The 18,277-nt window shown below is 43.4% G+C and overlaps 1 protein-coding gene across 1 annotated transcript in view; it reads left to right on the forward strand.

The window, feature by feature from the left end:
- The first annotated feature begins 2,724 nt into the window (after positions 1–2,724).
- Positions 2,725–18,277, forward strand: part of kirrel3a (kirre like nephrin family adhesion molecule 3a) — a 108,891-nt gene continuing 93,338 nt past the window's right edge. Inside the window, exon 1 of the mRNA XM_017488389.3 lies at positions 2,725–3,147. Coding sequence (XP_017343878.2) covers positions 3,093–3,147 — 55 coding nt within the window. The 5' untranslated portion in view covers positions 2,725–3,092. The remainder of the gene's footprint in view (positions 3,148–18,277) is intronic.

The following is an 18,277-nucleotide window of genomic DNA, read 5'->3' on the forward strand; positions in this document are numbered from 1 at the left end:
AAAGTCGGGATTTTATTCTCACCCCAAAGGAAACTAACATCAGCGACGCTTCTAAGAGGCTTAATACAAGATTTAATATCACCTGCGACAGCGAGACGCCTTGATAATTAAAGATGGAGCCAGATCAGATATACATCATTCGTGATCATGATCGACAGCAGCACAAATCTTTTTAAAACACTGTTCACGCATTCGTATCCAGCAGCTTCTATATAGTCGAGTGCATTCGTTTTCGGGCTTTACCATATTAACATCCCCGTAGGGTTGAGACTCTGGGCCTCGGTGCGCATGAAACAGACCAATTATTCACCGCTGTAGTTCTAAATCCACAAGAGGACATTCTTACAACGGGGTAAACATTGTTACCCATAATCCTCCTTGTTTTTTTGGTTTGCTGTTTTTTTTTTAGAGACTGCTGTTTATTTGTATTTTTTATAAACACACCTCCATAGTGCCTCGAGATATTCCATCTTAAATAAAGAACACTGGTTTGTTTCGGAGCGGCGAACGCCTGCGAGCCTTTTTGCATAAATTAGCCGATCCGTGAAGAGAAAAGGATTCCATCGTCGATATTTGGACAGCCTCACACCGCGCTGGTTTTTTTTCCCCCTAACCCCGTCCTCTCGCTCGCTCGTGCGCGGCTCTCCACAGACTCTCCACCGCCTTGTTCTTCGAATGCGAGGATTTAACAGAACGCAACGCCGACTCTAGAGGGTTCTAGTTCTTCGGTCAGAGGGAATTTCGACTGAAATCGTTCCACGCATATACGCCGTAGCCGAGCGAAATACATATTTATGAACGCCGAGAAGTCATCTCGAGTCATCCGAGGTCCCCGGCTCCGGCTTCAGAAAGGGAAACGCTCTTTAGAACGCTTGGATCGTTTTCGCTCCTGACCGGCGTCAGTGTGCACGACTTTATTTGACTCTGAAAATCTGCTTGCTGTTACCTAATGTCAAACATTTATCACAGTACGATACATATCAGCGCCGTGGAATCCTGCGTCCTGATTGGTCAGAAGGTATCGATTCGTTTTCTGTAAGGAGACGTTTATGTGAACGTTGACGGAAGGAGTCTCCGGTGTCAGCGCTTTGTGACGGTCAGACGTAACGCTGTAAATCAGTCAGAGTTTACGCCTTGGGCGTTCTCTATAACGTGACGAGCCGAATTTAAAAATAATAATGATATATTTTTTATTATTAACTCGATAAACAGGCCGTTTTGGGGGATGAATGTTTCTAGCGTGAGTCAGAACTTTAATAAATAAATCACACTGACCTGTTGTTCATGATTTTCCAGTGACGGAACACCGGAAGAGTTTCAGAACTTACACGACAGCATTATGAAGTCGTATCAAGTCGAGCTGTGCCGTTTAATCGGCTCTTAATGAATCATAAAATTCTAATCGCTAAAACATTTAACACATGCATTATTCAAATAAATATTCCCTTTTTTTTTTTTTTGCTGCACTTTGTTTGCAGTTAAAACTGACAACCCTGCCAGCTTGATTAGGAATTTCATTGAAATGTTTTATTCATAAATAAATACACCCCCTTTTGTTTCTGGATTTTTAAATAAATGTCTGTTGAATGAAGAACCTCCGACCTCCACGATTAGGATTTCCAAACAACAACAACAACAACAACAACAACAAGAAAAAGCACATAGGCTACATGGAGACATGGAAAGAGTTTCTCTGGAGCATGCAAATAATCCATTTAGAAGAGGATCACACATACACACACACACACACACACACACACACACACACACACACACACACAAAACAATAATAAAATGTAAAAAAAAAAAAAAAAAAAAAAAAAAAGGCGAAACGACAGAGCAAAAGAGGTGTTGAAAATGCATTATCCATCCAATTCACTCAACTCTGGAGCTGTGATGTTCTACAGGTGTAAAAGCAGGTGTCAATTAACATCACGTGGGTTCCAGGAGTACACGCGCAGGCTTTATTTATTTATTTATTTATTTATTTAAATAAATGTAAAAAAAATGAGAGCAGAGGAGAAAATGACAGAGTGTGACTAATCGTGATCACCAGACTATTTTTGGCGTATTTTTTTTTAAAATATATATATTTTTTTGTTTTGTTTTGTTTTGTTTTAAATCCCTGACGAGGTAAGAAGGAGCCATTCAGTGAGTCGTTCAGCGAGTCGGTTCTTCGACAGCGAATCTTTGAGTCGGAACTTGAAAGAATAGTAGAGAGCAAGCAGGCAAACTTGGAACAAACTGAATGAAACTGTGGAAAGGCTGAAGCAGGGGATGAAGCAGGGGATGAAGCTGGTGATGAAGCTGGTGATGAAGCTGGTGATGAAGCTGGCGATGAAGCTGGTGATGGAACACTAGAGATGACAACTGGATAACGAAAATAGCTAGATGGATGTACCTAAATGTAAACATCCAGTCTCGTTCGTTTCACCTTAAGGATCAAACTGCTTGACGATTGCATGTAAGTGCATGCTTTAGTGGCACTTGAATGCATCACTGCTATTTGATCGAGTTATTTATTTATTTATTTATTTATTTGTATCGATTTGTTGTTGGCGGCGCGCGCGCACTCTCCTTCCTGCGCCCCAAACTCCGTTCAGGTCCAGCGCATGAACTTCAGTGTAACCCCCCCCCCCCCTGCCCCGCGCGCGCCCGCGCTCGTGAGCCTGCCTGTGGTTTTCGCTCCTGCATCCGCGCGCGTCCGTTAAACCGCCCCCCCTCCCCCGCGTGCGCCTCAGTTAAGCGCTGCTTCACCGCGCGCGACGCGTCTCTCCTCGCCTTATTCTCTCCCCTCCTCTCCTGTCCTCCGCGCAGCGCGTGTGCATCTCTTCTCCTGTCCTCTCGCCGGAGCGCGCGAGCAGAGAGAGAGAGTGAGAGTGACGGAGCGCGTGAGACACTGCGCGAATCGCAAACCCGCACAACACACCCGAGCTCCACGAGCCCAGTGAATTCTACCGGAAGAAGAGAACACGCACGCATACGGGACGGTTTGGGGTTTTCTGAGAAAGCAGCCCGAAAGCGGAAACTCAACTCCGAGCTCGCGAGTCCGTTCTTCTCCAGAAGAAGAAAAAGAAGAAGAACAAGAAGAGATGTTCTCTCTGTTCTCATCCATTCTTCTGCTTGTCCTCTTGCTCTCAGGTTTCGGTAAGTGCACGGACACTTCATTCTCCATTCATCATGCAATCCATAGCTCTAGTTTGTATTGTGTGTGTGTGTGTGTGTGTGTGTGTGTGTGTGTGTGTGTGTGTGTGTGTGTGTGTTTTGTTTTGTGGACAGGGTTGCGCTTGATATCTTTTGCGCCGCGAGCGCCTTCCTTGTCATCATCTCCATGTCAGAGGAAAAGTGGCTTGGAGTGAAAATGATTGAGTTTGCAATGAGGGTTGAATGATGCACAATTCAAGCAGTGGTTTGAATTTGTACATTTGTTAGACATGGGATTTTATTTTATATATATATATATTTATTTTTATTTTTTTTGCTGGAGGAAACATCAGTGCGTATTCTTCTCTAGTCATACCTTCATCCACATCATGCATACTACAAAAAAAAAAAAATCAGGTTCGGATCCATATGTGTGCAAATCTCGGCTCTGTCATCTGAAATGCTATCGTAGTTTGCGCATGAGATCCACATCACGGTTAGATTTCTACAACATCTCTGCTGCCTCATATCTCCACGGTGCTGGGTTCGATCCCAGGCTCGGGTTGCTGTCTGTGCATCTGCTCTCCTTCGATGTCGGTTTCCTTCAGGTTCTTCTCCGGATTCCTCCACCCTCCCAAAATCATACAGATAGGCAGAGTGCTAAATTGCCCCTGGGTGTGTGTGTGTGTGTGTATAAATATGTGCATTGTGCCCCATCTGCATTCTGAATTCTCCCGCCTTGCTCCCAGTGTTCCTGGGATAGGCTCCGGATCAGCATGTACGCCAGATGAATCAGAACCAGATTTCATCTATCATCAGCTGTAAAGCGGTATGAATCAGTATCACAAACATGTTCGCTTGCTGTTATTTAGAACTTTCCTTTCTGATAAATCATCTTGACATGTTCATCAGTTCAGGTCTACATGAGGTTTTGGGTACATATATTTATATATTTATATATATTTATATATTTATATATATTGTGTATGTGTATCATACATATACATACATCAGTGGAATCCAGATACCCGTTAAGCGCTGAGACACTTGCTTCGAATGAAATGAGGAAGTAGAAAAACAATACCCTTTTGTGTGTGTGTGTGTGTGTGTGTGTGTGTGTGTTACAACTGCATAGTAGCTGAAATGTGAAGTCTGACTCGCATCAAATCTAATCCCAGATACTGATTTTCCTCAGTTTTAGATGTGCATCTGCTCCATATCAGATGCAGATTTGTGAAAAATCTTCAGATTTCTGCTGCTATCCAGTTGTACCACACACACACACACACACACACACACACACACACACACACACACACACACACACACACACACACACACGGGTTTGTTTGCATTGTGATTCCTTTCTGATAGCTGAAACAATGACCTACTTAAATTAAAGTATGTGGTGTTTTTATATATATATATATATATATATATATATATATATATGCTCAATGATGCTTACAATACTAGTTGTGTAACTAGCAAGTAGAAGTTTCCGGAAATCAGAATGACTTAGAATTATTCCTCTCTTTCGGGGCGTATTCTCGACACCACAGGAGCCGACACGATCCAAACATCCTGCCGCTTTAATTTATTTATTTATTTATTTGATGTCTTTTTTTTATTTCTTTTTTTTTCTTTTTTTTATTTTATCCCCTTCCAATTGTCTTACTTTTAAACTACAATTGCTTTCCCTCTCAGCGGCGTTGTTATGTTCTATTTGTTGATCTTTTCTTTCTTCCCAGGCTCAGTGTGTACTATAGGAGAAGCGATACGCCACTGAGCAAACCCAATTAAAGTGGAACACAGTAGAAAGTCCTAATTCGAAGCTGACACGTGCAATAAAGCTTTTAATGCCGCCTCCGTTCTCAGGCGCACGGGCGCTCTACATCAAATCTCCAGAGAGCGCTTTTATTACAACTTTCACGGGTGTATATGTGCAGAGACGTTCAGGCTAACAGGAGAGGTTTTATAATCCACGTTTCCGAGATATTGAGACGTCGCGAAGGAGCACGAGGGTTGGATTTCACACAGCTGGTTTATGTATGTTCGTGTTCATGTTCACGTTAAGGACGCAATTCAGAAATCTAGCTAATCAGTTGTTCATTAAGCTCCTTGCCCAAGGTCTCTCGAGTAATCTTAATTAAGGCAAAGACACCTTAATTGTCTTTTTAAAAAAACCCTATTTATATGAAACTAATTTACGGTGAATTTTTGATGTAGCCGTCTCATTATATAATACGTTCACAGCCTCCTTTCTCCAAACCGTTAGCGCTAGACGTTGTCGTCTCGGTGCGAAATCAAAACCAAATCCTGTCTCCGTCTGGGTTTCAAACACGAACCGGTGATCGCAAAATCGTGCCATTTTTTTATTTATTTATTTATTTTTTTACAGCTTTTTTTCCTACTTCCTGTCCCCTTTTAGCGCTTAGCCCTTAATGTTTTCGCCTCGGTTTACTCTCGATAATCATAACACGCTCGTGTTCAACTCGCCTCGCAAACGCAGAATTCCTAAATCACGACGGTCTCCTAAATCTTCCCGCTCTTCACATCCGTTTCGTGCGTTGTACGGAGTCCAGCTTTCTAACGTGTAGCTAGCGCCCTGACTAGCTTGCTAAGTAGCTAGCAGAATCAATAAAGCGAGGACGCAAATTTCGAATGTTTTCTTGGTCGTGGAGTTCTTAGCAGCTTAAGTTGTCGCTGTAGAAAACTGAATCGGTTAGCAATGCCTTGATTCCACGGGCTTTGAAGGGCTATACTTGAACCGCAGCTAAGCTAATAGCCTGTAAGGCGGCAACAGGGATTTACTATAAAGGGAATACTGACATGAAGTTGATGAGGATTAAATATTGTTAAATATGACTATTTCTATATTGGTGTACTCACAAATGGGGAATATGTTCTGAATATTTCATGTTCTAATTAAATAAATCAGTCGTTCTGCCTGTTAAAGCAGTATCAGGGCCGTACTTTGGAATTTAATGCCTAGGAACTAAGAAAAAACGCGTTTCTGCTCGGACAGTTGCCGAAACCGTTTGTTCACCGAGCGTGAAATCAAAATGGCCGCTCACAGCGTCAACTTTAAGCTTTAAGCAGCACTTCTTACCTTTTAAATAAGTTCTGCTGTACAGTATGTACAAGCATTCATTTTAGACGAATCGACATACAGACACTTGTTAAATCTGTTTGGAGGAAAATATACGTCACTCGGCACAGTTAGCCGGCTAGCTTGCCGCTAACACGTGACACACCATGGAGGCATCCATGTTGTTTTCCGCACTTTGGCGCTCAGACACGCAGACTCATGAATGCCGTAATTCTGACTCGAATGCAGTAGAACAAACGACAGACGCGCCTTTTGAAGTGTCCGGAAAATTCTGGCGTATTTCTTTAAGGATATCATATTTCTTCAGAGACGGATGTTCCCTTACGGGTGTTCTGTGAAACTTTAAGCGATAGCAGGTCTTAGCAGATCTAAGGTGAAAACATTAACAACACTCTCTCGCTCATAACATACATGTTTAACCTTTTCTATTCCTGGCTCCAGGGTCTTTCAAACCCGGTGTTGGACGAACCGACGTCATACTGGTGCCGGGACCGAATAATAGCATGTACGCGAACTTGCGCTTAAAATAAATACAAATGCTAAAGTTTTTTTTTTTGTAAGTTGAACAAAGACCTTCAGACCTGGAAAAGCCACGGGACACTTTATTTATGTATTTACGTATTTATTTATTTATGAATGTTTAAATTCGTGACCAAGATGTTCCTGAAGCTCGATAGCTTCACCTAAACACACACACAGAGTATATATTTAGCCTTTTAATGCCACTTTTTACAGTCCTTTTGCTTTGTTCTTCTTGTTGTCATCCATTTCTAAGCGTTTCATTAAAGACTGCACATTGTTCCACGGAAGTGCTTTATCGTAAACACTTCGGATGTATGAGATTTGGCGTGACGGAGATCTGCGTTCGAATCGGTCGGGGTGTGAAAGCAGACCCAGTCGACTCCACGGATATCTCCGCAGCAATAAGACGTTCCCTAGCATGCTGCGTATGTAGATCCTGCACGTTTCCCCGTGTTACGGCAGATCCACCCGGTCGTTCCCGGCCCTCGTTCTCCCTCTACTCTCGCCATACTCGTTGATCTTATTTGCCCGCGGTAGATTATTTTTTTTTTTAAATGACAGTGAATCGAAGGCATAAACCTTTTTAAGAGCATTGCTTGCCTTCGATCCATCGTAGTAACTGTTGAAAAAGTCCTCCACGCAACCCAGGCACTTCGGTGCATTATGAAAAGCTATCAGGTGCACCCGACTGAACGGTCTGCATCTCTACGAGCCTCCCGGGATCTCGCCCCCCTCCATCTCGCAAATCCTTGTGTTACAGACAGGGTTTATTTAGCATCTGCTGACAGCACAATGTGAGCACTGTGGCTGGGAAAACATAAGCGCAGGACTTGTTCGTGTGATCCGACACATCTTCCAGAGACCACATCCTCCATCTGAGCCTTTTATCCGTGGCGCGACCGTGCAAGTGCAGAAACGAAAGAGACACTTTGTTGTTTTTGCTTTTTTTGTGTGTGTTTTTAAGAGAAAAAGATGAAAATGGAAGGACTTTGATAAAGATTTGACTCTCCGCGGACCCCCTGGCGCTCTCTCCATGATCCACAATCACAACTTGATGTCCTTAGCGTAGCCAGAGAGGCAGCGCTGGATTGGATTTCCTGCCATCCTCCTCTGCAGCTCTCTGATTGCTGCTGAGTTCCTGAAGGGATCGTGTTAACTGCTTAAGTGTCAGAAAGAAAAAAAGCGCCGGCGTTGACGGCAGCGCTTCTCCGCCTTTTTAGTTCCTCAGCCCACGCGCTGAAAATGCCAGCAATGAGATGATGTCGATGTCCCTGCTGACAATTAAAGCAGGCGCTTATCGGACACGTAGCTGTAGCTCCTCATCCTGCCAAGGCTGGGTTTTTTTTTTGTTTTTGTTTTTTAGGAATTTTGTGTGAAGCTTTTCAAACATACCTTGTAAAGATGGGAATGAATAGAAGCATGGAAACATCATGTATTCTAAGAGTACTGCGTTAATTTGGTTAGTACATGGCTGGAATCTTAGGTGTAAGGAATGAAACGCTCAGTGTCCTGATATTATAAAGAAAATAATCCGTGACGATGTTAGCGTGGCTAGAAAACCGTGCTTTTATTCCACATATACCAGAGCGAATTGCCAACCATTCCATTTGGAGAACTTTTATCCATTTATAGGTACACTTCAAGTGGTGGAACATCTATGAAGCAAGCGTGTTAGAATCTGTAAAGCGGTTGATTGTGGTACCGGAGACTCCTTCCATAAACGTTCGATGAAATTGAATTTACACAAAAAACGGCACAATGGCGTAATCTCGTCCGGCGAGCTTGTTCTGAAAACGCTAAAGTTCTCCTCTCTGTGTTCTCGAAACGGATGGAAATGAAGCTCCGCGGTCGTCGACGTCGATAGTCGTACTCCGAGTAAGCAGGTACACCGTCTTTCGTTTTCCTGTCACCGCGCTGTTCCATCCCCCGTCCGCCTGCTCAGACGGCTCTGCCCGCCGCATCCTCTCTCCGTGTGTTTGCGGTTGTGTAATTTGATCCCAGCCCAGACCGATTAGTCCATAAATAAGTCAGGAGAAAATAATAACAGACGAGCAGGAGATGCAGGGGCGGCTCGGTGCCATCGGCTCTCCGTCTGAATCGTCGAGTGCATCTCGGCTGATCACGCCGCAGGGAAAAAAAAAAAAAGGCCTCCGAATTGACATGCAACACAAATAAAACGAGCGAGACGAACCGTGCGGCAAAGAGTGCTCAAATCCGAGAGCGAAGTTCAATAACGGGAGTCGCCGAAGACGATCGATTGGAGCTTTCTATCAGGATGCGTCGTAATCCGAGTAAGGACCGATTCCGGATGGCGCTTTGAAGGCCATCGTACACATTATCTACAAAGCTCCTATTTGACACAATCTGCCTTGTTTTGTTTCTTTTATCAAAACCTTTCCATTTTCCTCTCCGACTCTTTTTTTTTTGTTGAGTTTTTGTGCATTTGTCACTTCTTTTCTATGCAGCCGGTAATCCGATTGTTCATGTCCTCGTCATTTGCTGGAGGGAGTAGTTTCAAGGAACATCAGAACGACTTTATTCCGCAGCTTTGCGCTCTATATTGCGACGATGAATCACCGAGACGCCTCCGCCGTATTCGTCCAGCGTCGCGATCGGTTGTTATATGGTCTTCCCTGGCAGAGGCTGAGAGAGTAAATAAGCTGGTAAAACGTGCTGACAGCCTTGTTAAATTCTGCACAGGACGAGGTGAGGAAGACGTATTTTGCGTTGCGGGATGGGAGGCACTGTGAAGGATTCGGCTGCTGATTTGATAAGGGCTTCGGTGTCGGCGGGAATTGTGTGACAGAGCTCGGAATTACGGCCAGATTGACTTGGCTGTGTCTCTCCGGTTTGACACTGATTGCGTGATGCAGGAGGCCTGAGAACAGCGATAGTGGCATTCAGAGGTGGGGGTGGGGGTAACACCGGAGCACCAAGTACAAGCACCAAGCCTTGTAGAGAAGAGAAGAGTTATCTTGAACGTCTCTGCCTCTGCTTTAACACGAAGAAACAGTGGAATTTGATGGCATATTGTGATGGAAAAGCAAAAGCTACTGCCATGGGAGCTTGTAATAATTGTTCTCTGCATGCAGCTTTGAACTGCATAGATCTGGGGGGGGCGGGGGGGGGGGGATCATTTCTCTAAAGGACCTCTTTAATAATGTTCTTGCAGCAAAAAAAAAAAAAAAAAAAAAGGTTTGCTGTCAAAAGAAGGGAACATTCTGAAATTACTCAGGTCTGCTGAGGTCATCTCAGATTGCCAGAAGTTATGAGGTTCTCTTCTTCAAAACAACTTCTGCCTGAATGAAGGACTACCATTTCAAGAATACTCCACGTTTTTTAAAAAAAATTTTATTTGATCTAATATCTCTGCACCGTGTCTGTAGCCGTTACCCGAGACGATCGTTTTTAATTTCCTGTCCAACCAAACAACGCAAATCCAATTTGCTGCAGAATGACTTGACGTCTAGGGGTAATAAGTAAAGAATAAAACCTTCAGTGTCACATTGTTCTAGGGGAAAATAAATCAACGGCGGGTTAATCGTACGATTCCAAAGTCGATTCGTTTCCAATAACTTTCCCAATATCCTGATGCATATCGTGTATCGTAGAAACGTCGTGAAATATCGTGCCATATCGCCTAGCTTTGCTGGCTCTTTTCTCAGTCCATGGAAGTACACTGAACAAATGTTGTCTAGGGAACTTCTGCTTTGTCTGTTGTTCATAACACACAGTGGTGGCTCAGTGGTTAAAGCTGGGGTGTCCAATCATATCCAGAATGGGCCGCAGGGTGTGGGTGTGGCTTCCAAGTGTGGCTTCTGCTTGGTTGGATAAGATTGCCCATCCCTGGGTTAAAGGGTTACTGATCAGAAGGTCAGGAGTTCAAGCATCAGCACTACCAAGGTACCACTGTCGGTCCCTTGGGCAAGGCCTTTAACCCTCAACTGCTCAGTCGTATAAATGAGATCAATGTAAGTCGCTCTGGATAAGGCCGTCTGTCAAATGCCATGAATCTAAATCTAAATAAAATTCCCGAAATGTTTCCCCATCCTACACCATCATCTTGGTTTGTAGAAAGCGTGTAGGCCTACAGTTCCGCCACAGCTGCCTCCCACCCGTAAATGACGCCATCTGTACATTGAGAAGGACTTGCTTTCAGTGCCTACGCAAATTGCTGTGGCGCTATAAATTTAATCCTGGCACACTTATAATTCAATCAGCCGCATCCATCGGACCACAAATCACACACCCGAGCCAGGCCACATCCGTTTTGACTCACTCGCTTGGCTGCGGACCAAATCTAAATGGCCCGGCTTGAGCTCGTGAACGATGCAGGACCAGATTAGACGAACGCGAGCTTTTTTACGCCAGGACTTGTGTAGCGAATCTCGTTCCGATGAGTTATGCGTCCTGTGAAGTAAACTCTGATCCCAGCAGTTCTCAGTGACAGGAAATGGGCGATTTGATGAACATGTTGGTAAATTTCATATATATATATATATATATATATATATATATGTGTGTATGTGTGTATATATATAATATATATATATATATATATATATATATATATATATATATATATATATATATATATATATATATATGTGTGTGTGTATATGTATATATGTGTATGTATGTATGTGTATGTATGTGTGTATATATATATATATATATATATATATATATATATATATATATATATATATATGTATATGTGTATATATATGTATGTATGTGTGTGTGTATATATATATATATATATATATATATATATATATATATATATATATATATATATATACATACATACATACACATATATATATATAATATATATGTGTGTGTGTATATATGTATATATGTATGTATATGTGTATATATATATATATGTGTGTATGTGTATATATATATATATATATATATATATATATATATATATATATATATATATATATATATGTGTGTGTATATGTACATTTATATGTATATAAACGGTTGTATATTTTATTCCCAGGACTAGAACACATTCATAGATTAGACTTAGATTCTGGATACGGGTTAGAGACGAGGAATCCAGGAGTGAATATAAACGTATGCCTCAAGTTTGACTGGCATTTTAAACTCATCTTTCATAATCGAGAGCGTGTGTTCCATGAGCATGCTGATTACAAGTCTACTGATTAGCAGAAAAGTTCACTGCCTCTGTCCCTGTTAATAAAAAAACAAGGCACCGGGGACCGAACAGTGGCGTCACCTCCGATTCCTGCCATTAAGCTGTCAGTCATCAGGAAACAATCTGTGATAAGTTAGCATGGGAGTTAATTAGCTCGGTAATTCATCAGCGATTTTCTGTGCACAGCAGGAAAGTGGAGAAGTGCATGACTAACTCACCTCCGAGGTAATTTACACTAACAAAAACAACGTTTCCACGTTAATCACCAATACGATTTTATTTTTAACTCGAATAATGAAACGTTTGCATCCGAATGTCTTCAGAACTGCTTCCAGTTTTTTTTTTTCCTTCCTTTTCCACTATTCTCTGATGACCAGCTAATGAACCCGACGCTACACCATTAAGATAGCAGGTTTTGCACGTTTGAATATAATGAGATTTCTAACATGGAGTCTTTAGACCATCCAATCAACACAGGATGCACTGATTCCCACACTGAAACCGAACGTGGTCAGCAGTCACCGAGCACTTAGACCGCTGCTCTCTCGCTCCTCTGAACAGGTCTTCACCCCTGCCGTGACTCATTCTTGTGGCCCTCAAGTGTGCACTACTTTCTGAATTCCTTTGAAGGTATGTAGCGATGAGCTTAGCTACGTGATGTAGACAGGCATGAGGTTCCTGTTTCAGTGCCTCAGGGTTCTTCCACATGATTCTCATGGCACTGCTTTCAACCCATCATGCCTGGGGTTATTGGGAGGGGTGCGAGTCGGTGACTGTACTGGTGGTGGTGGGGTCTCGCCTGCTTACTCGGAAAAACACGCATACTACATGTAAACAGACAAGCAAATAATATAGTAAGTAAATAAATGCTTATTATTTTCCTTTCAGTAGTTTTCTTCTCTTTCTTAAAAAAAAAAAACAACCCAGGTGCTTTGAAAACCTCAGACACACGGGTTCAGTAAATACAGAGTGCCGTGCACAAACATCTCTAATGGAAATCAGGTGCAAATTATCATCCCCCGACTTGAGGACAGCAGAGTGAAGGGTGATGAAGTGATGCTGTCGCTGAGCGCGATCATCTTTTCAGGCAGAATCATCATGTGATTACAGCTTACAATCAGACCGGGCTAGCAGTGAGAATACAAGCCAGAGCTTTTTTTTTTTTTTTTGCGTATGTGTGTGTGTGTGGCAAACAACCACAAATTATTATTCAGCGACAAGAAACGTAAGCAAATCCTTCATCGCTTGTACATAATAAACTGTTTTTTCTTCTTCTTCTTCTTCTTCTTCCCAGAACTGCTTCCACTCTGCAGTAAATCCCAGAGCGTTCCTCAGTGCATGTCGAGTAGTTTTAATGAACAGCCAGCAAGAATGATTAAAAGTTAGACCAAATTTGTCTCTCGGTGAACATGAATCGCTATCCCGAGAACAAATCGGCTCGTCGGGGGATTCATCTGTCATCTCCGTGCCTTTGAACATGAAAACCTTAGAACTCTGGTGGACCACAGCGAGCGCTGGAAAGAGAAGGTCAAAGTTGCAGCCTACAGGAAGGTTGCTTTAGAGCCTGCTGAAACACCCCCGGTCCCGGGGATCTCGCAATATCTTTGTCAGTTTGACGGTGTCTGGAGACTCGGAGACATGGAGGGCGATAATAGAGTTAGGGTAGAGTGGTTGAGTGCAGCTGATGGCAAGGAGAACCTGAAGGTCTAGGGTTAGCAAAGGAACGGGTAATATCATCATCTACGAGTATCTAATACATCCCTGTACCTGACCTCGAATTGAGTGGCCAGATCAGATCAACAAATGGAACGCTTCACTCTTCCCCGAGGCAGCCCGAACCTGTCAAGACATTTAAACATGATGCGATGTGATGTGACAGAGTGACTTTGACATATGTTTCTTTTGACATCATTGCCTGAAGTGGAACGAAGACACTGTCTGTCAATTTGTGTGCTGATAACCTCCAGTTCTACCAGGGACCACGTGGAATTCCTGATTCTCGAAGAATCTTTTCCTCGAAACCGTGCAGCAGTTTGACTGGTGATGGGTCTGGCAGAATGAAGCGCCGAGCTCGGGGAGGCTCATTAACTCTGCGCTGTCAGTAGCGCTGCTCTTTGTTTAACCTTCCCGCCCATGAAGGTTCCAGCCTCCACTTTCACAGTCGGCCCGAGACGACGTCTTCATCTTTGAATTACAAGGAACCGGGGCGGTCATTATCTGCACACATTCCGTTAGTTTGTGCCAGAACGGTGCTGCCCCCATGACAGCGCTGTAGCAGATTTTCTCTCTGCACTTGACCAGGCACATTACACTGACACGCTCAAAAGAGGAATTCCCCGTAAAAGTCCTCTCGAATACTAAGGGGGTTGAAATTGCGTAAGCGTAGGATGCGTTTGGTTCCATGGAAATCGTACAGTGGTTCAGAGTGATCCCACGGTTCTGTATTTCTGTCTTATTATTTTTACGAAAATGTACCATTCTACTTCCCCCCTCTCGTAAGAAATAAAACATGTCGATAAATTAGCAAAACGATTGTATTGGTACACTAATACATTTAGACTAATAGGCTATTTGGCATGTATAAACACTAAAAGCTAGACTTGCAAGGCAATATGGGAATATGGATTAATATGGAAAGTTCTCAACAAGCTTCAATTAACCCTTATTAGATGGAGGATTCAGTTATGGCTGGACTGAAATTCATTTAATGAATTTTCATTAGTTACAAAGAGTGTTCATGCTCTAGAACACTATCTTTATTTAAACCAAATGGGGAAACAATAACACACTGGTATCAGAAAAAATATCAGAGGTAGTCTATGCAGCTCGATCTACTCAGATTTCCACAAACAAACATAATTTGGATTGTACGTTTAACTCTTGAAACAACTTTACGCCTGGAGTAATTCTGCTCAGACACTTGACTCGACTCACCAGGTAATTATTAGCTTTACACCCGACTCGACTCGCCAGTTAATTGCTAGCTTTACACCTGTCTCGACTCGCCAGTAATTGCTAGCTTTACACCCGACTCGTATCGCCAGTTAATTATTAGCTTTACACCTGTCTCGACTCGCCAGTTAATTGCTAGCTTTACACCCGTCTCGACTCGCCAGTTAATCGCTAGCTTTACACCTGTCTCGACTCGCCAGTTAATTGCTAGCTTTACACCTGACTCGTATCGCCAGTTAATTATTAGCTTTACACCTGTCTCGACTCGCCAGTTAATTGCTAGCTTTACACCCGACTCGACTCGCCAGTTAATTGCTATCTTTACACCTGTCTTGACTCGCCAGTTAATTGCTAGCTTTACACCTGTCTCGTATCGCCAGTTAATTGCTAGCTTTACACCTGTCTCGACTCGCCAGTTAATTATTAGCTTTACACCTGTCTCGACTCGCCAGTTAATTATTAGCTTTACACCTGTCTCGACTCGCCAGTTAATTGCTAGCTTTACACCTGACTCGACTCGCCAGTTAATTGCTAGCTTTACACCCGACTCGACTCGCCAGTTAATTGCTAGCTTTACACCTGTCTCGACTCGCCAGTTAATTGCTAGCTTTACACCCGACTCGACTCGCCAGTTAATTGCTAGCTTTACACCTGTCTCGACTCGCCAGTAATTGCTAGCTTTACACCCGACTCGTATCGCCAGTTAATTATTAGCTTTACACCTGTCTCGACTCGCCAGTTAATTGCTAGCTTTACACCCGACTCGACTCGCCAGTTAATTGCTAGCTTTACACCTGTCTCGACTCGCCAGTTAATTGCTAGATTTACACCTGTCTCGACTCGCCAGTTAATTGCTAGCTTTACACCTGACTCGTATCGCCAGTTAATTGCTAGCTTTACACCCGTCTCGACTCGCCAGTTAATCGCTAGCTTTACACCTGTCTCGACTCGCCAGTTAATTGCTAGCTTTACACCTGACTCGTATCGCCAGTTAATTATTAGCTTTACACCTGTCTCGACTCGCCAGTTAATTGCTAGCTTTACACCCGACTCGACTCGCCAGTTAATTGCTATCTTTACACCTGTCTTGACTCGCCAGTTAATTGCTAGCTTTACACCTGTCTCGACTCGCCAGTTAATTGCTAGCTTTACACCTGACTCGACTCGCCAGTTAATTGCTAGCTTTACACCTGTCTCGACTCGCCAGTTAATTGCTAGCTTTACACCTGACTCGTATCGCCAGTTAATTGCTAGCTTTACACCTGACTCGACTCGCCAGTTAATTGCTAGCTTTACACCTGACTCGACTCGCCAGTTAATTGCTAGCTTTACACCCGACTCGACTCGCCAGTTAATTGCTAGCTTTACACCTGTCTCGACTCGCCAGTTAATTGCTAGCTTTACACCCGACTCGACTCGCCAGTTAATTGCTAGCTTTACACCTGTCTCGACTCGCCAGTAATTGCTAGCTTTACACCCGACTCGTATCGCCAGTTAATTATTAGCTTTACACCTGTCTCGACTCGCCAGTTAATTGCTAGCTTTACACCTGACTCGACTCGCCAGTTAATTGCTAGCTTTACACCTGTCTCGACTCGCCAGTTAATTGCTAGCTTTACACCCGACTCGACTCGCCAGTTAATTGCTAGCTTTACACCTGTCTCGACTCGCCAGTAATTGCTAGCTTTACACCCGACTCGTATCGCCAGTTAATTATTAGCTTTACACCTGTCTCGACTCGCCAGTAATTGCTAGCTTTACACCCGACTCGACTCGCCAGTTAATTGCTAGCTTTACACCCGACTCGACTCGCCAGTTAATTGCTAGCTTTACACCTGTCTCGACTCGCCAGTAATTGCTAGCTTTACACCCGACTCGTTTCGCCAGTTAATTGCTAGCTTTACACCTGTCTCGACTCGCCAGTTAATTGCTAGCTTTACACCCGACTCGACTCGCCAGTTAATTGCTAGCTTTACACCTGTCTCGACTCGCCAGTTAATTGCTAGCTTTACACCTGTCTCGACTCGCCAGTTAATTATTAGCTTTACCTGGTTTCCTCCGGGTACTCTGGTTTCCTCCCCCAAACCAAAGTCCAAATTATCCGTAGTGTGTGAATGTGTGTGCGGCTGTGCCCTTTGAAAAGTTTTTGCACCCCTGTCAGGCTCCCCGTGACCCTGTATAGGATAAGTGGTATGGAAAAATGAATGAATGGTGTGTCAAATTCAAGATCTGGAGGGCAGCACTCCCCCAGAGATTTGTGTTTACATATTTCGAAGGCAACAGATCCAGCCCATGACGTCCCCTGAGAATGAACTAATGTGTTGAATCAGGTGTGTTAAATGAGGTAGAAAGATAAACTCCGCAGCACTGCAGCGCTCCAGGCCTGGAGTCTGACACCAGTTGTTGTAGAGCATGACCATTATTCGAGACTAATGAAAATTCACTCATTAATCGAGTCCATTATTGGACTAGATTGTCCTGACGTAAACTCACTCATAAAAATATTTTATTAGTCCATTTTAAGTTAAGCCTGATCCACCTTGAGCCATCCATTCAAGAATTATAGGTCGGAATGAGAAAAGTGATACCAGTAAATAGTTTAAGGTGTGTGAGGCTTCGTTACAGAACGGTTTTAAGTCTAGCTCTTCCGAAGACGCATGTTATGGACCCAAGGCATTGTGTCTTTAGTTAAGGTCGGGGCTTATTGATCAGAAGGTCGGGGGTTCGAGCTGGCACTGTTCGGCCCTTGAGCCTTTAACCCTATCTACTCCGAGGGTGCCACATCATGGCTGACGCTGCGCTCTGACCCCAGCTTCCTAACAAACTGGGATATGCAAAAAACGAATTTCACTGTGCTGTAATGTCTACGTAAATATCGTCTTCTTCTTCTTCTTGGGTACTTTGCAAAGACCAGGTACGATCTTTACGGTTCTGTTCATACCGAATAATGATGGTAGAGGACAGGAGGACCCGGAGTTGTCAGATATACTTCCTATTTCTCCAGCACCCGTCGTAGCTCTCCTGCACTGTCACATCAGCAGTGCTGGGAACATGCCAGTATTCTGAACGAGTGGGATGCAAGTTATGCCTCTGTTATTTCCTCCACATGCCACCAGCTGGAGGAGAAAGGCCCTTTCATATGGCCGTGTTAGCCATGTTGGACAAGCGCTGCTTTGAACTTTGGCTTTTGCTGCCAGGCAACAGAAGCAAGTCAGCAAAACTGTTTCTAAACATGGCCAAGAAGAGGCTGTGCGGTGCATGAAAATGAGTGTCTTTTGGAGTTCAGGAATTTGAATTTGCTCAAGTTCTAGATCTTGCTCTCGTGTTTTCAGGGGAGCCGATAGCTTTATGATAATTCAACGATTAACATA

Source organism: Ictalurus punctatus, chromosome 16 (genome assembly GCF_001660625.3).
Source record: "Ictalurus punctatus breed USDA103 chromosome 16, Coco_2.0, whole genome shotgun sequence".
NCBI lineage: Eukaryota > Metazoa > Chordata > Actinopteri > Siluriformes > Ictaluridae > Ictalurus > Ictalurus punctatus.